Source organism: Colius striatus, chromosome 23 (assembly GCF_028858725.1).
Source record: "Colius striatus isolate bColStr4 chromosome 23, bColStr4.1.hap1, whole genome shotgun sequence".
NCBI lineage: Eukaryota > Metazoa > Chordata > Aves > Coliiformes > Coliidae > Colius > Colius striatus.
The window spans coordinates 5,084,694-5,105,404 of NC_084781.1; the positions used below are offsets into that span (position 1 = coordinate 5,084,694).

Consider the following 20,711-nt stretch of genomic DNA (forward strand, 5'->3'; position numbering starts at 1 on the left):
AGGAGATATTTGTTAGAAGGTGGAAAAAATAGTAGGATGAGGATATAGAGTGCCACTAAGGCAGTAAAGCATGAGATGGATGAGTCATTTGTCCAGGGAGATGTTTGGTGTTTCTCATGTTAGGCAATTCTCATGATTTTTCACTTGTGCTCTTTCCAATGCCGTGTTGGTCTCTGCACTTGCTCACTTGGCTGCCACAGACTACTGAGAGGCTGTGAGCACTGAGGAGCTTTGTCTGGGCCCCAGAGAGGGATAGCATCATAGGATGCAGACAATGGGGAAGAGGTGCTCTGTGATATCATATGAGACAGAAGGAATTGGATGAGTTGCAAATCAGGATAGCTACAGGAGTGAGGAAAAAACATGTGGATATGCTTAAGTAGTGCCAGGGAGAGAAAGTGATGTCAAGAAATAGGTTAAAGAGAAGAAATAACATATGGCACTAGCCTGATTTCAGAGACAAAGTGATACAGACCCCAGTCCTTGAAGAGATGTCTAATCTGAGAGTGATGAAATGGGCTTTTCAAAGGGGCTGAGCTCCAGCCTTCCCCACCCGCTGCCTACAGTGGTAAGTGCTGAGCAAGCGTAAAGCTGGAGCCCAAGCAGCTGACCCCCTGAAATGAGCAATAACACTGTTTGGCACCTTCACCACCTCAGTTCCCTTCTGTAACATGGGTAAACCAGGCTAATCTTCCTCTGTCCAAGTGCTTAGAGGTCACTGAATGCAATGTGCTAATTAGATGCTAATTATCAAGTATTTATTTATGATCATTATCACTGTAGCAGGCCTTTAATTCACACCTCCTGTCCTGGATCCTTGCCTGCTTTTCTCTGGGGGATTTTTCATTTGCCAGTGAAAGGCAATAACAAAGAATAACAAAGCTCTTTGTTCAGGACAGACTGGAGCAGCACACGTCCTTCCCAACCACCCAAAGCTGGGAAGGTCATGGCCAAAATCCTATCAGTTTCAAGGGTGTTGCCAGCAAAGGCATTGTGTTTCTGGGGCAGTGCAGGCAACTAACTGCCTGGTATGAACTTAACTGACTTGCTTCTCATTAGCAATAGAAAACCATCCCATGCAGTAACTGGCACCTTGGGTCACATTTGAAACAGTGATCAGAGGGAAAAAGCCTCCAAGCTCAGTCCCCAGTCACAGAGAAGATGGTAGGATAGGAATTGCAGAAGACTTAGAGAGGAACAGGCTCTCTTCACCATGGCCCATTTTCCATTTCTGCAGAGCTTATACGTCCATTTCTTGCTGCAACTCCATCTCTCCAACCACCCAGTATCTCCTGCAGTGTCAAGACACATTTCCAAAGGCCAACTACAGCCCTCTCTCCATATATTCTGCTGCCACCTGCCCACGTTTTCTGCCTCCGTGCCACAGTAGCATGCATGGCCTGGGCAGGCTGCACTGATCCACCTGCATGGGCATGGGTATAGCTACAGGTTCCTCTAGGGACCAGGCTCTGTGGGTTCCCCCTCTGGCCTTCAGGTCAATGTCTGCCTGCCTGTAACCTCCATTTATTCCCGAAGGTCCGAGTTGTGGGGTTGAGTTGAAATGAGAGGGAGGGAAGGGCACACCCACGAGGAGAGAGGAGCAGCCAGCCCATTAGGCCAGGCCTCCACCACATTAAAAAATGCTCTTAATAATTCATGAGATCTGAATATGTTTATCCAGCTCTCCCTAAGGACTGATTAGGCTGGTGCTGGGGAGGGCTCAGCCGACCTTGCTCAGCTATTACAGGTACATTTGTTTGGGTCTTGCAGGCAATTTAGGGATTGTCAGTGGACCACGAAACCTCTTTCAAGAGCTCCGTGCAGTAAGTGGAGTTCAATCTAGTGAGCAGCCAGCCTTGAGAGAAAAAAAACAGAGGCTGATGTAGAGAAAAGCCTGCAGTGGCTTTTCCTCTTCTTGTGTCCCTGGGTACAGCCTTCCCCCTCCTGTCACACAGCATCCTTCCTCATAGCCCCTGCCTCAGAGAGGAGGAGTGTGGGGTGAGTTCAGCCCCTCATAGAGAGGGTGATTTGTTCAGAGGGAGAAGGCTGAACACTTCTATTAGAGTTATAGCACATTAAAGAGATTGATAAGTGAAAATTTAATATTTTATTCCAGCAATCTGTTCCTGTAATAGCTTCCCCTGCCTTGCAGGACCTTTGTCACTTGCGGCCAAGCCATGTAGTGTGACATGTAGCTATTTATTACAGGCGGTTGGGTGACATAATAAAAGGCTGTGGTTATAGACCTGTGTGCCTGCAGTGGGGTGGTCCTGCACAGGGAGCTGTTCACATGCCTGACCTCAAGCTGCATCCTGGCTGATGAGTGGACCCCCAAACCTGCATGCCTGCCCTGAGATGCCCTGCTGCACAGCCACATGTGCATGCAGGACATGAGAGCATTGGTGTGTCGGATGTGTGAACAAGCGTGTGTCTGTGTATATGTGCTTGACTGTATGAGCCAAGAGGGGGCCTTTCCTCAGGATACTGCAGGCTCCCTGGGTTGCTTCTTTGGTGTAGCCCCACCTCTGCACCTCCTAGATTTCTGTAAGATGGGATATGACATGCAGGTGTCTGACTGGGTCGCTCTGTGCCATTCCCTGCCCAGGGCTGTGCCAGCCTGTGGCAGGCGGCGTTGCAGCCCTGGCCTTGGATATGCTACAAGCTGGTGGGGAGGAGGAGAGTCTGGCAGGGGCTGGCGGCCCCCCCATTTGCTTGGTTTGCAGTAGGTACTTATTTACACACCAGCAGTGTTCTTGTCCCAGCAAGGTCACTGCAAACAGCCCATGGGGCTCACTGGAGCCCTCTGCCCTGCAGCAGCCCTTCGCTACAGCTCAGAGCACAAGAGAAAGCCCTTGCTGGGAAACGTTCAATCCCAAGCCCAGAGCAGGTGCCTCCAACACCCAGGCACTGGGTGCTGCCAAGTGCTTTTGGCTGCTTTAGGTGGGAAGACAAGGGCCATGGGGGCTAAACAAGAGCATGCTGGGGGGGTCTGCCTGATGCTAATCTCACGGATACCAGGCAGGAGCGTCTGCAGCATCCTGTCTAATGGCATCTGTGCCAACGGCCCCTGCGGGAGCGGCGCTTGATTGACAAGCGATAGGTGACCTGACAGAGAGATTAAAACCTAAGACATGTTTGGCATCTGGCCTATAAGCTGTCACATTCTGAAATGCCAGGGGCAGCTGCTAAACTTCTGGATTTGTTGCCAGTGGTTTTTCCACCCCCAGGCCTCCTCCACATCCCTGATAGGGAGAGGAGAGGCGGAGTGCTTGGAGCTGGCGATGGGCATGCATAGATGCAAGGTTTGTTGTGAAGGAAAAAGGACAGTGGGGCTACAGGCTTCTCAAAATGCAGCCCTGCCTGGGCTGAGGCAGGTCCACAAGTACCTCCCTGTCTTCACTCACATACATGTCTGCAACATGACGGGTCAAAGTGCTGGGATAATTTGGCGTGAACTGTACTGGCAGGGAAAGTCTGCCATCGGCAATCAGCCTCCCAAAAAACCCACAATCACCACTGTATCTACCGAGGCCATCTAGGAACTGGGAAGCTCCATGAACTCATTGGAATTAAGGTTCCTGCTCTTCCCTGGAGCTGCTGCTCACCCTGGCTAGAGCCAGCCAAAGGCCTCCCCTGCCTCCCATTGCAGCGGGTGCTCAGTTTTGGAAAGCAAGAAGGAAATCCAGGGCCTTCCTCTGGAGGAGCTTCATGCAAGGAGCAGCTTGGGCTGACACATGTCCAGAAGGTAATTGCTCATGGAGTTTGACATTTTCCTCAATGCCCATGGCTACAGTGAGAATCTCAGCTGGTACTGGGTTTTGACTTGGTCGTTATGATTGAAGGGAAAAGAATGGAAATGTGACCTCAAGACAAAAATGTGTCTACAGGAAGCAGTATCTTTTAAAATATCTAAGCAGTATGATGAGCAAAAAGGACTTTACTTGGTGCCTAAAGATATCCATTTTCTGATCTGAGCCCTTCCTACCCTTGGGAGCAGCCTCTTCTCCCTGTGGGTTCTCTGATGTCTAATGAGGTTTAGCTCCCACCTCTGCCAAGGATCCCGCTCTGGCTCCCTCCAGGAGCTTTACAGTAGGAATAATTTTGGCTGATTCTTCTGTCAGCACAGAAAATGGCCAGCAGGTTCAAAAAGCAGTAGATAAGGGGTTGATGGACAGGCAGGATGATTTGCATATGCCTCATTTTTATTGGAAACCAGCTATTAAAAGAAAGCTGCGATTTTAAAACCATGTATTTCTGAAACCACTCTCGTGATGGGGAAGAGTCTGCAGTGGCAGCACTGCCATGCCCCTGGGTGCTGCAGGGAGAAGGAGCTGGGGCAGGGAGATGCTTGAGGCCCTTTGCCTTGGATCAAAGAGAACCCGTGGGCTCGGCTGGGTGCCAGAGCCCAGGGCTCCCAGCTTCCCAGCTGCCGCCGCAGAGGTCCGGCTCCTGGCACGGCGACAGGAAGCTGGGCTGAATGCAACAGCTGGCACGGCCAGGCAGCGGGCAGATAGTGTTGCTGCTTTAATTCCTATTCATACAGGACTCCCTCTTTTTATGGAGGCTGGGGAGTAGCAGGAGGGGTATAGGCCTTTTGTGCTGGCATTAAAGCCTAGCTTGTTCCCCCTCCCTCCACTATGCTGTCTCCTGTTTCTCCAGCCCGCTTTTCACAGCGGCTTTAATTCTCTGCGGACTCTTCCTAATGGATTTGTCACACGGGGCCTCCAGCACACTCAGGCATGGCACCGCTTTCCAGAAATTTCACACACTCCTCGAGCACAGAAAGGGGGGGGAACCCTTTTCCCATACTTTCCCCTGCCTCCCCAGGCTGCAGGTCTTTTGCACCTCAGATACAAAACTGGGTGGGCAGAGGGGTACAGCCCCTGTGTGGGGCTGACAGCAGCGGATGCGTGTGGAGCGGTACCGGCTGAGAGCCGGGCTGGTCCCTGGTCACTCATCAACGTGGAGCCACTCACTTCTCCTGGCAACTATGGTGGGTGGACAAGGTGGGGAGGAAGCTCTGTGGGTAGGGAGAGGATGGTTTCGGCTGCTGGCTTGCGATCTTCCCGTCTTTCTTCTCCCTCTCTTCCCACAGTTTGGTTTTGTTTGCTCTGGCATGGGAACTGGGCCACTGAGAGGAGGACGGGGATGGGCTCTGAGCAGAAAATAGTTCCTTCCCTGAGCAACGTGTGAAATCCAACACAGCAGCACGTTGGTTTGGTGTCCGCAGCGTTGGCAGTGGCAGGGGGTGGCACGTGGGCGAGTGCTGCCTCAGGGGCGGCAGCACAAGGGGCAGGAGAAATAGATATGAAAAAGGCAGAAAAACATTCACTCTTTCACTTCATGTGTCCAACCTGGGCTGTTAGTGGGGCTTTTAATAGAAAAGTGGGCCAAGCTGCTTTTGAAGTCATGCACAGACTTCTCCTCTCAGATCTGCCTGTTTTCCAGAGCTGGGGGACAGAGGGGATCAGTATGGCTTTAGGGACTCCACGCCCAGCATGCACACCCATGTCTGGGTCTTTTCAGGGTAGAGTATTGGGACCCACTGAAGCTGCAGGTGCTGCTTCGTGCCCAGTTTTGGGAACTGGGCTCCATGTGTCTGCAGAGGCTGTGATAGCAAAGATCAGGCCAGGGAGGTGGCATGAGCAGGGGCGACAGGAGGTGTATGGACACTTGTGTAGATGAAGCTGAACCCTTGGCAGCCAAGATGGCCAGGGGATGAACGTGACATTTCTTGCTGTCTCTGCAGAGAGGTTTTGCATTAACCAGCTGGCTGTGACAAGCCTTCTGTTGATGCAACATGTGGTTTTGGTTTTCCAGAACCCAATCCCAGCTCCTCATGCTGAAATACATGCCCTTTCTCCTGTCTGAAGGCTCTCTTTGGAAAGAGATGCTGTCTCCTGCCTGCACAGTGTCTTGCTCCTCATTCTGGCTGCAGCAGGGAGCCCCTCCATCTGCCCATCCCGTGTCCCATTCTGCCCACTGTTCTGCTCTGTGCATGGCTTCAGGCTCATGAGGCTTCCCACAAGAAAAGACAGCACTGCATAAACCAAGAGGCCATTGTTGGGATGATGTCTCAGGAAAGACAGGAATGAAACAACTCTGAGGCACAAGCAAAACATTTATGCTGTGAGGATCAGACCAGCAATTGCTTGAATTCAGTACCCATGTCCAAAATCTGCAGCTGCTTCAGGAACTGCCTCTAGCCAGGGCAAGCTCTTCTGTCTTCCTCAGTGGCTGGGCTAAGTCGTGCTGCAGGGAAACCCACTCCCTGCTCAGCTGCTTGTCCAGGGCTTCCTGCCCTCATGCAGAAACGGGGCTGCCAGCAGCAGGCAGGCCCACAGGCAGGTGAAGAGGGGCAGGAATCGGGCTCTGCTTCATATCCCTTTTGAATGTGCTGCCTTTAAGACTCTCCCTCCTCATCACCCTGTCCTGGCTGCTCTTCTGGGAGGGTGTGCTGGGATTGCTAGTTGGTCTGTGCCATTCTCCTTGGCTGCCAGAGTAAAAAGTGATGGCCAGGACACTCCAGAACAGCAGTAACAGCTCGCAGCTCTGAGCAGGGCTGGCAGAAAAAGCAGTCTGAGAGATGCGAGCATGGGGTGTGAGGGCAAGGCTGCCAGGGGCATTAACCAGGCACCTGCTGCCTAAATTCAGAAGCAGGTGAAGGACTGAGACAGCCTGGCAGTGCTCAACGCCTCACAGACAGGGATGCTCAACAGGCAGTTTGCGAAAGCTGTTTGGTCAGGGGCTCTAACTGTGGCCAGGGAGTGTTAGGAAGGGTGATTTAAGTCCTGGATCCAACCTCATCTGTGCTGAAGTGTAGGTTTTGAGCTGCATGAAAGAGAAAAGAGCTTCTTTCTCCTGTCCTTTTCTTTTTTGAGTCATTTCTTTTTTTAAATAGGTCAGGGTAACTGCAGGAACACGATTAGCATGAGCAGAGGCATTACGGTTGGCCACAGCACATAGAAGTAGAAGCAGCGGGAGGTCTGTGTCCCTGTGCTGCAGAGCAGGGCCAGGTCAGCAAGCAGGTTGAGGAGCCAGCACTGTGGTGCTGCAGATACTGGTCAGGGTCAGGCTGGGCTGGGCTGCCGAGGGATGGTGATGCAAAGCCGACAGGTCTAATGTGGCGTCTACAGGAGCAGTCGTAGCAACTCAGTGCCCGCTGTCGGATGGGCTTTGGGTCTTGCACTCTGGCAGGAGCATCCTGGGGCTGTCTACATGCTCTGGTAAACTAGACCTCATATGTCACCCACTAAAGCAGAAGGAGTCTGGATTTGAGGCACTGGGCTTACAGGATCTGAGCCCGTCTGGAGAAACCAGGTGGGGTGGGAGGGAAACACTGCTTCCAGCCTGCATGATGCTTGGCGAGCTTGGCACGGCATGCTGCATCCCCCTCGCTGAGGCAGAGCTCCCACACGCTGATCCCTCTGAGGATGCACCTTTTCCCCCTTTTCCTAGTTTTTCCCTTCCCTGTTCCTTACCCTCATCTTTCCACCCCCCACCCCCCCCACTCCTCAAAAATGGCAACGAAAGCATGGAGGGAGGGCGCGTTTCCGCATGGTTTGACACTGTTCCCCCTTCCATCTGTCTTTTCCTACCCAGAATTCCCCTACACCCCGTCTCCAATCGATGATCGCAAATCCATGGTGCAGCCGAGCATCCCCACTCCGGTGATTGGGGGCATAGTGGGAGGAGTCTCGCTGGTCCTGGTGGTGGCCGTGGTGCTCGTGGTGGTACTCCGGCGCCGGCGCCACACCTTCAAGGGCGACTACAGCACAAAGAAGCACGTATACGGCAACGGCTACAGCAAAGCCGGCATCCCTCAGCATCATCCCCCCATGGCCCAGAACCTCCAGTACCCCGACGACTCGGATGACGAGAAGAAGCCAGGCCCGCTGGGCAGCAGCACCTACGAAGATGAGGACGAGGATGCAGGAGGTGACCGCAAGATGGTTGGGCCCAACAAATACGAGGAGGATGCAAAGAGGCCTTACTTCACGGTAGATGAGGGGGAGGCGCACCCTGAACCTTACGACGAAAGGACACTCGGCTTCCAGTACGACCCCGAGCAGCTCGACATAGCGGAGAACATGGTGTCACAGAACGACGGGTCTTTTATTTCCAAAAAGGAGTGGTACGTGTAGCTCGGCACCCACCGCTCCACACGCACACACACACACACACACACACACACACAGAGGCAGAGGAGCGGTGCCCTCCCACTCCCCCACATCCCCGCCCAGCGGAGCCAGAACCGAGCGGAGCCAGAGCCGAGCGTGCGGCGCCACTTGCACACACACCCCGCACCGCGCTGCCCCGCACCCCACGCACGCCCCGGCAGCCCCCTGCTCACCACAGACTTTGGACGCTTGCAGCACTGGCAGCCTGGGCTGAGCAGGGAGGGAGGGAGGGAGGGAGGGCAGCTTTGCTTACAGATCACTCTTGGGGCGGACGGGAGGCGGGAGGTTGGGTCATTATTTCCTTGGTTTTGGTTTTGCTTTTTAATTTGTCTCGACGACTTTCGTCCCCTTCTGTGGTGTTTGTATTGGTCGGTGGCTTAGGTGTTACTATTTGCTTTAACGACTGTTGCCCAGCCTGTATATTACACTCTGTTTGTGTCTTTATGTCTCAGAGTGCCCTTCAGCCCCACTTCCCTCCCCACTTCCCTCCCCGAGGTTCCTCACCCCTGAAACACTGGAATTTGTTTGTATGTCGTCTTCTTTGCGTTGTTTTTTTACCCTTGGGAGGGGGTCAGGCAGGCTGGCCGTGGGACAGAGGCCAGGAGAACCCATGGCAATGGAAATGGACGTGCCATTATCAGGGGAACTGCTTTTTTCTTTCCCCTGATGACTTTCTTCTCCGTGGGGTCTGGGGAGCCTGCCCATTGCCCACTGCATGCCTGGGGAGATCCACTCCCAGTTTTTTATGACTCAGTAAAAGGAAAATGAGGAGAAAGGGGGGAGAAAAAGCCTAGAGTAAACCCCAGGTGCAGGGGCTGATAGCAGGGCAGGGAAACAGAGCTGCCATTTTTCTCCTAAAATTTGTTATTTCCTGGCTTTTCATTTTCTGTCTTTGTTTGAGTGTTCTTTTAAAAGAAAGAAAAGGAGTATTTATTGCTGACACTTTTCCCCCCCTGTGATGGCTCAGAGAAATGCTGGCTCTTTTTGTTCCTGTTGTTGCTAGTACCAGCCACAGAGCAGTTAACTGTGGCACGAGGGCTGTGCATGGCGTGTCCTGCACACTCCTTGCTGCCCTTGCCTGGGGAAGGGGACCAACCGACACCACCACGCTTCTTTCTCCCACACAGCCGCTGCCTTCTGCTGCAGCCTGCACAGCCTGCCAGGGCACACTCCCACAGTCCCACACAGTGGCTTTGAGGGCTTCAGCACAGGGTCAGACCCCCAAGGTTTGTTATACCACTAAGACTTAATCGTCACGTGTTTACACTGTTCTTTGGTTTTGGGGGTCAGAGCATGGAAGTGCTTCTCTCTAACTCTCCTGGCAACAACCCCAGCCCTCAGATGTATCACTTAGTCTACATTGATTGCCAGTTTTTCAATATCACATCCCTCTTCTAAGCAAAGGCTTGGGCAGACAGGGCAGGAGTGAGTGAGCCTGGGGTATTGATCTTGTCCTCCTTCCCTTGAGCCACTGCCTTGCAGTGGGGAGGCTTGGATTGCTGCTATCTCTGCTCTGTAGATAATTGGGATTCCAGACTTCAGGGCCCTCTGTCTAACACTGACCCTATCCAAATTAGCTTCACTGGGTTGGGGCTTGTTTTCCTTCCTGTGGGTTGGGATTTTTTAGTTTTGTTTTGTTGTGGTTTTTTTTTAATTTGATGTATAAATAAATCTTTTGTTTGAAAAGAAACCCCCAGTTTTCTGAGCTGTATTGTCATGCACATTTAAAAATAGGAGGACTAATTCTCCTGCTGCCTTACCCGCTGGGTTTTGTTCCATAGCACCCAGCGGTTCTCCTGCTGCAGAAAGGAGCGTGGAGAGCCAGACCCACGCAGATGAGTCAAGGTTGGATCTTTGATCCAGGCAGCCTCTGGTGCTTCCCTTCAGCATGTGGTGCTTGGTCCAGACAACATGAAGCTCAGCCTGAGCCATCTACAGTTTGTAGTTTGCTCTTACTGCCTTAGTGGTGTAGGGGGAGTGGGAAATCCAATTGTTCTGCTGTAATCTCTCTGCTGTTCCTGCTAGCTCTCCAGGCTTCCTGGCTTCTGGCAGAACAGCCAAATGCCACAGGAAGGCTGCTTTATGTCCACTCGAAGCAGGGCAGACAGAGATTCCCTCGGGATCTGTCATGCTGAACCTTACAAAATACAGCACAACCTTCCATCTGCCGCCATCAGAAGCACGCTGCTGCCCAGCAACCCCCGACAGAGGCAATGACATCTCTGACATCTCTCCACAGCTCTGATTGCTAGTAGGGGCTGCTCATTAGGGGCAGTTGTAAACCTGCAGAGGGAGTGACTTCCCTCCAGTGCATGCACAAGGTTTTAATTCCCCAGAGTGTGAGCCCTGTAATGTGGATCAGGACAGAGCAGCGTTGCTGAGCACTGTACCTTAGGCACAGCTCACTGGAATGTAACGTGGGCTGTGCTGCACAGTTTGTGCAGAGATCATTCTCAACAAAGTCCCATCTCTCAAATGAATAATCCTTTATATCTGAATTTCACAACTAGGCCCTAAAAAGGGTATGACAACATCTCCAACACCAAACTCTGGGCAGTGCATGACCCTCCCCTGCAAATTCCCCCCAGCACAGAGACACTGTGAGAAGGATCTGGAAGAAAACAGCCTTTTATAAAAGCTGCATTGCCCAGCAGTGATTCTTTCATGTTCAGCATTAGTCACAGGCAGGGGCCACTGACCTGATTTGGCAAATTCATGTTGCACTGACTCCACAGCACTTCAGTAGCCCCCAGTGAAACTGTGTCCTAAAGACTAAAGGGACATCGCCTTGCAAATGGAGCAGACAGGCCTGGGAGAGAACAAGACAGTATGACTGGTCCTGAGCTAAGGTATGGATCACAGGAAACCTGAACAAGGGGTCCTAAGAAGTATGCCTTGCACTTGTGTCATTTTTTAAGTTGCAGACTCCTTGGATTACTCATTGCCCATTCACACACTGTCCACAGCATTCAGCTGTTCGAAAAACCAGTGGGACTCAGAGAAAGAAAAGGAGGTAACAGAGCAAGCCTGGAGTGGAAGATCCTTAGACAATATTGCCTGGCACAGCAGTGAGGGATCACACAAGTCCAAGGTTCAGTACTATGTTCCTGTCATCCTTGGGCTCCTCAGCATTGCTCCATTGGCACAAGTACCCCTCAGCCACAGAGAAATGCCACCTCTGTGCAGTGCTTTGCTGTCCCTTGCAAGGTCAGCTAATTGGCCAAGAGACCCTTGGGGTAGGAATTAGCCAAGTGATTAGCTGTTAATCCACGGCAAAGCAGAAGAAAAAAGAAGTGTGGGGAAGTCAGATTGATGTCTCATCTGAGTGCAGTTTTGATCCAGTGTGACTCCCTACTCTGGATTTAATTGCTCTGAGGGGGCCCTTGAAGGTAATCAGGTTTTCCAGCAGCATCAGGAAGAAAGTGGAACCTGTAGGATCAGTGTGGTGCTTCTCCCTTCCCAAGCTCTGATGCTGGATGGCAACGAGGCAAACCTCGTGATAGCTCAAGGTGAAGATGGGTAGATGGGAAAGCTGAACAGGGCAATGAGAAGGAGGTCAGTCTGAACCCTGGGATACATTGCTCAACGTCTCACCTCCATCTCAGCAAAGAAAATGCTGATGATTTTGGGCTAAACCCCAGCTCCTTCCCTGTGTGTATTCAGAGAGCTGCTACTGCAGCAGATGCATGTGTCACAACCCAAAACGAGCCTGTAGTTTATGTACAAAGACACCCCAGCTGTTTTCCTGCTGGGGCTTATCTCTAGGATTATTCATTGCAATTCACCCTAGTGATGTTATTTTCCCTCATTTAATTACCAGATTTTTTTCCCCCCCTGTTGTTAAATCATTTTCATGCAGCTATGGGAAAAAAAAAAAACCATCTGAAGATTTTTTTGGTTAAAAAAAAATGAAGCAAACTGAAATGGCAGCACCAAATTGATTTCAAAGACATAAGGGACAAAGGGAGCCATTTTCCTGATGTTGAGTCAAAAAAGAAACACAACAACTGTTCACTAGAAATCACTGAGGGTTAGAGAGAGAGAGATTCAAAAGATTGATCTTCAAGCAATTAGAGAAGGGAACACAATTCAGAACAGGGGCTGCTGCTCTCCTTTGCTGTTTCTCTCTCCCAGACACAAGAACACACAGACACAGGCTTCTGGAGTTTCAGGCACTGCTTATTCTGCTCAAAGTGTGGAGAGGAAAACCCCATTGCCCAGCTCAGTGGGGATGTGCACAAAGCTCAGAGGTTTCATACTGTGGAAATGGGCTGTCCCAGTCCCACTTTATTCAGTGGGGCAGGTTGTAGCCTTTGGCAGCAGGTTAAAAGCTACTGTAAGGTTCCCATAGGCACAAGCACTGCTCTCGTAGCCTTGAAGTGTCCTGTGTCTGTGGGCAGTGGGCACGGGTGGGGAGGGACGTGCTGCCAGCACCCTCTGCACTGCTGCCTGGTCTTTATTCTGCAGGGCTCACCACAGCACTGTGCAGCTTCAGCCCCTCTTTCCCTCCCTCCAGGATTTGATGTAATTTGTTGTCAATCTGAGCGACTCTTTGAGAGAGGCAGGAGAAGCTTTAGCACAGTGAAAGGGTCCAACAGCTGCCTCAGCATTGCTCTGGAAACTCACTAGCCTCTCCCTGGGGACTGCTGGCAAGAGGTGGGGAGGACCAAGGGACTATTAGCAAGGGAAAGAGACCCAAGCCTTAGAGAGGGGGTGAGCTTGTACTTCAGACCAGTGTGACTTCCCATATGCAATTTTCCTGGGGGTGAATGTAACAGGCATTAAGGAGTCAGATCCTTCCCTGGCATCAACTTGCACTGGTGGTGCTGCTCTCACTGAGGTTCTAGGTTGGTTTTTTTTTGCTTTTGCCTTTCTTCTTTTAAAAAACAGGATTCTTAAACTCCAGTCACTTTCTCTCTCTTTTTCTTCTTCCTCTTGCTGTAATTACCATTGTGGAATAAAGACTTCAGACCAACAACCCCAACTCCACTTTTGTTTTGGAATCTGTGTTGTAAGTGCTTTTGTAAAAAAAAATAAAAATCATGTAATGGACTTTTATGATTTGTTGTTGTTGTTGTTGGGTTTTTTTTGTTTGTTTTCCATCCTTTGTAATTTGTTTGGTTTGGGTCCGGGAGGGGCATTTTCATGGTTATAATTTGTGTGGGTGGGGTATTGCATCACCCTTCCTTTGAATTGTATAAAAACCAATAGTGGCTCAGCTGTGGAAAAAAAAAATATGTACTTTTTTATAAATAAAGACTTTTAAAAAAAGAGACATTCTGTCTTTTGTTTTCTCCTGTGCACCTGTGACTGCGTCGTCCTGCAGCCTGGGACTGGGCTCATTCTGCAGCCTGGGACTGGGAGCTCATTCTGCAGCCTGGGACTGGGCTCATTCTGCAGCCTGGGACTGGGAGCTCATTCTGCAGCCTGGGACTGGGCTCATTCTGCAGCCTGGGACTGGGCTCATTCTGCAGCCTGGGATTGGGAGCTCATTCTGCAGCCTGGGACTGGGAGCTCATTCTGCAGCCTGGGACTGGGCTCATTCTGCAGCCTGGGACTGGGAGCTCATTCTGCAGCCTGGGACTGGGCTCATTCTGCAGCCTGGGACTGGGAGCTCATTCTGCAGCCTGGGACTGGGCTCATTCTGCAGCCTGGGACTGGGAGCTCATTCTGCAGCCTGGGACTGGGAGCTCATTCTGCAGCCTGGGACTGGGAGCTCATTCTGCAGCCTGGGACTGGGCTCATTCTGCAGCCTGGGACTGGGAGCTCATTCTGCAGCCTGGGACTGGGCTCATTCTGCAGCCTGGGACTGGGCTCATTCTGCAGCCTGGGACTGGGAGCTCATTCTGCAGCCTGGGACTGGGCTCATTCTGCAGCCTGGGACTGGGAGCTCATTCTGCAGCCTGGGACTGGGAGCTCATTCTGCAGCCTGGGACTGGGAGCTCATTCTGCAGCCTGGGACTGGGCTCATTCTGCAGCCTGGGACTGGGAGCTCATTCTGCAGCCTGGGATTGGGAGCTCATTCTGCAGCCTGGGACTGGGCTCATTCTGCAGCCTGGGACTGGGAGCTCATTCTGCAGCCTGGGACTGGGCTCATTCTGCAGCCTGGGACTGGGAGCTCATTCTGCAGCCTGGGATTGGGAGCTCATTCTGCAGCCTGGGACTGGGCTCATTCTGCAGCCTGGGACTGGGAGCTCATTCTGCAGCCTGGGACTGGGCTCATTCTGCAGCCTGGGACTGGGCTCATTCTGCAGCCTGGGACTGGGCTCATTCTGCAGCCTGGGACTGGGAGCTCATTCTGCAGCCTGGGACTGGGAGCTGTAAGGGTGCAGAAATGGCATCTACTTCCTGACAGATGAGGTCTGTTCCCATGATGGGCAGTGTTTTGTAATGGGAGTTGCTTGCAGATGAAGGCTAAGCCTGAAGAGAGCTCCAAAACAGCAGGTGGCCTGGAGAAGGAGGGCAGGGAACGACTGGTTTTGCCACATAGGTGGTATTGTGTGAAATTCTTGGACAGCAGATTCAAGACAGATGAAAAGAGGTGGGAGCATTTCCCCTTATTGATACAAACAGTGGAATTCCATGTCAAAAGATGATACTGGTGCCAAAAGTTAACCTGAGCTTAAGAAGTGACTGGAAAAACCTAGGGAAGAAAAATTCATCGAAAGCTATTAAAAATGATGACAGGACAGAACTTCTTAGGTGGCTGTTAGCTGTGGCAGATGAGGTGGCATGCTGGAAAAGTGTCAATACACACTTCTTACACTTTCTCTGGGCATGTGTAATCAGCCACAGGCAGGGCCAGGGTGCTGGGCTAGGCCAGCCTTTGATTTGACACAGTGGGAGGTTCCTACAGTGTGAGCTTGGCTACCATGACAATAGTGCACCAAAGCCATCTAAATGTTATAGGGATGCTACAGGTCCATTGGGAGACAAGAAACAGGCAGACTGCATCCCCCTATCTCTCTTACTGATCTCTGCACTGAGAAGAACAGTTTGCCTTTGCTCTCTCCTCCAGCTTCCTGACTGTGAATATATGCTACAAAGAAAGCCTTGTTCCCAAAGATCAAGGCAGACAACTCTGCAAGACCCAGGGAGAAATAAAGCAAGAGATCAGAGAAAGTGTGTGTGCTCTTCCTTGCACTGATATTGTCAGGCACTTTGCCAAGCCTCTGGCCTAGAGAGTGGAACACTCCCTGGAAAGGGACTTTATCACCCAACTTCAGCACATGGATGATCTGCTGGAGATCTGAATGTAAACCCAGCACTCCCCATTACAGCGAGAGAAGGGGAGGGATCCTGACCCAAATCTGAACTTGGTCTCCAGTAAAGAGCTGAGCTACATGGAGAGGGAAGTGCTGAGGTTTAGGCTGGAATGGCATGGTTTGGTGAGGAGCATTCATTCCTTCCCTGTCAGCAGCAAAGCAGGCATGGAGCATGTGCCAGAGCTGCAGGAGGCTGTTTGATACCAGGCTCGATGATGGATGCATTGAGTGCTGCCTGGCAGACACACTCCCTCCAAACTCTGTGCCACTAACAGAGCCAGTTCTCAGCCGTCCTGCTGGCAAAGGAAGTGTGCTGGGCACCTCACTTTAGAAGGGGTTAAAGATAGCCTTGGGGATGCAAAGGGAGGAAAAGCTAGGAACACTCTTATTCAGGATTCAAGGTGGCCAAGGGCGTTGTGACCACTCTCCAGGCTGTGTCTGTATGTCCACATCTTTTGCTCCTCATATTTTACTTCCCTATCCTCCATCTCCTCTTAGCAATAGCAGATGTTGGAAGCGTGGCTGTGCATCAGCTGCAGTCGCTGGGGTCAGCAGCCCTAGGAGCCACCGTGACAGTGATGCAGAGGGCCAGCATCCTACAGAACTGAATCCCCAAGCAGCTGTCCCAGCCACCTCAGCCAAGATTGGGGGTGGGGCGAAAGGAGAGGAGCACTGGGAGGCTGGGATGGGGGTGTAAGAGGGAAGGAGGGGCTGGTTTTGCCCATAGTCCTGCTGGGATGAGCCCCCGGGAAATGCTGTGCTGATTTCCCAGGCCATGACTTACAGTTAAGCGATGAAGGATGAAACCCATTGCATGGGGCCTCTTCTCAGCAGCTCAGGTTGCAGAGAGCTGAACACAGCAGGAACTGACTCCCATGCAGTGCCCCTAAGTATTGTATTTCTCTGGAACAAACTAGAAACAGGTTGGGGGTGTGCATGCCAGCAATGCATGTAGCCTGTGGAAGAATGGCAGCGTGGCTTGGGTCTCTTCTCAAAGCCACATCTCTGCAGGAGAGCACTGTTGGCCCCAAAAGCAACCTCAGAGCCCTGATGATCAGCAGAGAGTCAGGGGAGGAGCTGGATCTGGGCAGGAGGAGATGAAGAGGCTGATGTTTGCTCTTAGGCTCTATGCCCACTGCTGAGCATGGACCAGCAGCAGAGCATCAGTCTAGAGCAGAGCAAACACCGTGGGATTTACCTCACTGGAACTGTCCATGGTGAAGTTCCAGAGCCTGGTTCCTGGCAGTACCTGACTACAATGGAGTTATGCTTATTTCCATCCAGACAAATGGATGGGGCCTAAGCAGGATTTGTAGTGAGTGAGAGGGAGATACAGCCCAGTGTAACCAGGGAATTGCCAGGCAAGCTGCCCGATCCCTGGGTACATGCACTCAGGGAAGCAGAAGGAGATATCCCTCCCATGCTGGGATTAATGCCTTGCACAGCACTCAAAGCCAGATGCATCTCCTCATTCATGGCAGACTCAGAAGAACTGGAAGGGCAAGAGCCAAAAGGCTCCAATAGACAAAGAAGAAGGCAGTGTAACTGGGAGATGTAAAACCAGGCTGGCAGTGCAGGGGTGGAGCTGGGGGACACCAAGACAGGTCATACCACAGAGCATCAGTAGAGGAATGTGTGACCTTGAATGCAAGATTCATTGTGAGGTAAGAGGCACCAAGGAACATTCAAGGTCACACCATTCATTTTCCTAGAGCCAGTGCAGGAAAAATGGAACTGAGAGAAACTTGCCAGTGTAGAACAGTGCTGGGTGAATCACTTGTAGCAACAAAATATGTTTGATTGCTTTTTTTTTTCCTGGTTTTAGATTATTTGCCATCTTGAGTTTGATTTGTATGAACATATTTGCTAGAGGAAATTGATTTATGCAGATGCATTCCAGTTGAGGGACCTGTGACACTGAGAAGTGCTGTTGAGCCTCAAATGCCCTCAGTGGTGCCTGGCAGCAGGCGAGGGAAACTGGTTCTCTCCTCCTCCAAACAAGGCATTTCACAGCCTTCCCAGCCACGTTTAGATGCAACCTCTCTCTTACATGGAATTTACAGATCACCCTGTAAAAACCCCCCAAACCCTGGATGTGTGTTACACTAAAAACCAGCTGGGAGAAACCAGAGAGCCAGGCATGGCTGTGCAGGCAAAGCAGGGGCACAGCAAGGTAAATGTGTACACAATTAAAATGTAGGTTAGAAATGTTGTATCACCTCCCAGGGCCAACTTAGTGAAAGGTGGTAGTTTATAGATACCAGCCACTGGAGTTGCTCCCTTAGCCTCAGCAGCTGAGGTGAAATTGTGGCCTCACCTGACTAAGCCCTGTGCAAAGTGAGTTAAGGACACTTCCTCCTCCATAGATCTCATAAGTGCTGAACCAAACCCAGATCCTTGTAGGACACAAGCAGAGGTTTCTGTCTGAACTGTGTGGAACCTGGGGGAGAGAAGGGTTTGCATGCAAAGAGGTACCAGATGCTCTTTCTGCCTCTCTGCAGAAAACACCGTCCTGTACTTCGCCGGTGAGCTCAGGAGGAGCAGTTCAGTGCCCACTAAATCCCAAGAGACCAATAGGGATCAAAACTTCTGAGATGAAAAGGAGTACCCTTTGAGGAGCTGTCAGGGGAAAGAGTTTCTTTTTCATCAGTTCCTGGTTGTCAAGCCTTTTTCTAGTCTCACATCTGAGCTCCTGGTGTGTCTGGGGCTTTGCAAAACCGATGCTTTCCTCCATCCTGCCCCACGGAGAGAAGGCACCTGCATGGAGAAAGGCTACCTGAATGTTTTCATTTCTCCCTTATCTCTGTCTTCCTCTCAAACTCCTGCCAGCCTGGTTCTCTCACAGTTTTGAAGACAGAATTGCCAACATCACACCTGTCAGGTTTAACTGATTGCCTGTCACGTGGAGGAAAGGAGTGCATCCATATGGCCTTGGCTGCCCAGGGGCAATGTCTCCATCCTTCAAGGAGCAAACTCCCTCAATAACCCTCATCTCATTGTCCTGCTGCAGCTCCCACCTCTTTCAATTCCCAGCTTACAATAATAATGAATGGCAGCTTTCTGCTGGCATAGTTTTGTCCAGCCAATGAGCTGATCCCATCATGAAACACTCATCCCCTGAGGCCCATCATTTCCTCACGGTGCAAAAGAGCTCCTTGGGAAGGTGAGGGTGGCTCAGAGGGGTGAAATGATTTCAGCAAAGGCATGCAGGGAAACAGGGAGAAGGCTCAGAGGTGGGCTTGCAAGATTTAAATCATTATCTTGCTTGTCAGAACATCCTCCAGCCTATTGGATAGATACAAATATGCTCGAGGTCACCATTCCCAGCAGGTCCAGTGCATACCCCTTCCTTTAGCCACCCCCAAGCCGCAGAACTGGGAGGAGACTGTGCCCTTCCTAGTAGCTTAGCCAAGGAGGAGAGGGAACAAGTAGCTGGGGCACATGGCCCAGCTGCTGCCAGCTGTGTGAGGTCCTAAGCTGTTGCCATGAATGCTGCAGCTGTCTGTTACTGTGAATGGATCCCGGGGTGGGAACGAACGGGCCGAGTAAACAGAGCAGTCCAGAAATAATGACATGGGGGCTTTATAATGGGAAGGAATCACAATTAACCACAAATTAGTTACTTACATGGTCACTTCCTGGGGTTTCACTGATGTCAGATTAACTTTTAATTTGCATATGCAATAAATGTTTAATTATGTTATTAATATATTTGAGTTGAGGAGCTTATGGGGGTTTGTAATTGGCATTTAACTAGATAGTTCCAGCACATTAACTGATGTTTTATAGCTCTATGTGAGATTTCCCAATTATAACTGACCTAAAAATTTGCTTGGAGGGTCTGCCTTGGAAGGGTTACCTGAGCAACAGAACACGGGGAGCTGCAGAGGAGGATGTGTGCAGCCTGTCCCTGTGTGGAGGGACCTGCACAGGCAGCTCTGCCACCTTCACAGAGGCTCTGAGAGCCTCTCCCCTTCCTAGGATCCGCTCTCCTTCTCAAATCAACCTTCCCTGTGTCAGAGAAGGGGGTCACCTGCCCTCTCCCAGCATTGAGCTGACTGCTGAGCCAGAAGGGCTGACACACAGCAGGGGATTAGGGTGGGGACAAAGCGATTTAGGGATGGGGAAGTCTGGGCTGTGGGTTACAGCGGGACCCTGTGACTGATCAGCTCTGGCAGCCTCTAGCACTGTGTGTTCAACTCCCAGCCCTTGCTTGTTCTCCTTTTCCTCTACTGCAGTTTCTTTCTCACCATGGAGGTTCTAAAGAGCATCCAGTCTCAGTACATTTACTGCACCAGGGCTTCTTCTGCATTATTGCCTTCTGGTTCCTCTTTCTTTTAAAAACACAGATGTCTCAACAGGGAGACAGAATATTGCAGTGGCTGAACTACACTGTCCTAAGTCTGTCACTGAGCTTCTTTACAAATCCACCCACCTCTCATCTAGGGCTTCTTAAGGTACTGAGGTGGTGAGTCTCCACAAGCCCCTTGAATGCCATGAGTAGCACCAGACCCATCACCCCTCCCTGCAGACTCTGTAGTAACATGCCCACTGACAGTGATTCCCTCTTGACAACTCCTTCTAAGACCCGTCAGTTAGCCATTCTTTACTTTCTATTCCATCTCTACACTTCCTCTGATGAGATGACTGGTTTCATAGGCACAAAATGACATTGTGTTTGCCTGACAAGACCCATTTCCCACAAACCTCATAGACTGGCACTGATTGTATTCCTGCCTTCTAATTATTAACTGAATGTGTTAGTTTTCTCTTTGCTGCCAGTAAACCACCCTATAGTGATCAACTCATTCTCTGGCTCCTCGTCCAGTTTGCTAGAATTTACCCTTCTACAATTCAACTAGTTTAACAAATAGGAAAAAATGAGTAGCAGTGAGTTAGGGATCTCACCAGCTAAACCTTTCAACCTGTTTGGCCAGATGACAGAGAAGCAGCCAGTTCCTCCTTGCCCTGCCTCACACCCTGTGTCTGCACCTAGCAGCCCTTTGTGTAGATGCAGACAGGGAGTGGATCTCATCCTCTGGGGACATCCAAGCTGTAAGGGCCCCAGCAGCAACACGAGGCAAAGGCAGCCGAGGGCACGTGGCCAAGCAGAAGGAAGTTCCCAGGAGTGCTGCTGAAGATTGTTGAGCAAATTAACTCTATTAATGGAAATGATAAGAGTCTGAGCTGCAGTCCTGTACCTTCTATCTGACAGAATTCATCTGGTGGCTGCTTGTAATAGCGTGACCCTAACGGACTCATCAGG

At 51.1% G+C, this 20,711-nt stretch overlaps 1 protein-coding gene across 2 annotated transcripts in view; it reads left to right on the forward strand.

The window, feature by feature from the left end:
• NECTIN1 (nectin cell adhesion molecule 1) overlaps positions 1 to 20,711 on the forward strand; it is a 92,460-nt gene that overhangs the window by 49,770 nt on the left and 21,979 nt on the right. The window contains exon 6 of one of the 2 annotated variants that reach the window (XM_062014061.1): positions 7,603 to 13,232. The exons of the other annotated variant lie outside the window; for it this stretch is intronic. Within the exon in view, the coding sequence (XP_061870045.1) occupies positions 7,603 to 8,144 (542 nt within the window). The 3' untranslated portion in view covers positions 8,145 to 13,232. Of the gene's footprint in view, positions 1 to 7,602; positions 13,233 to 20,711 lie in introns of those variants that run through there. 2 annotated transcript variants of the gene reach the window in all.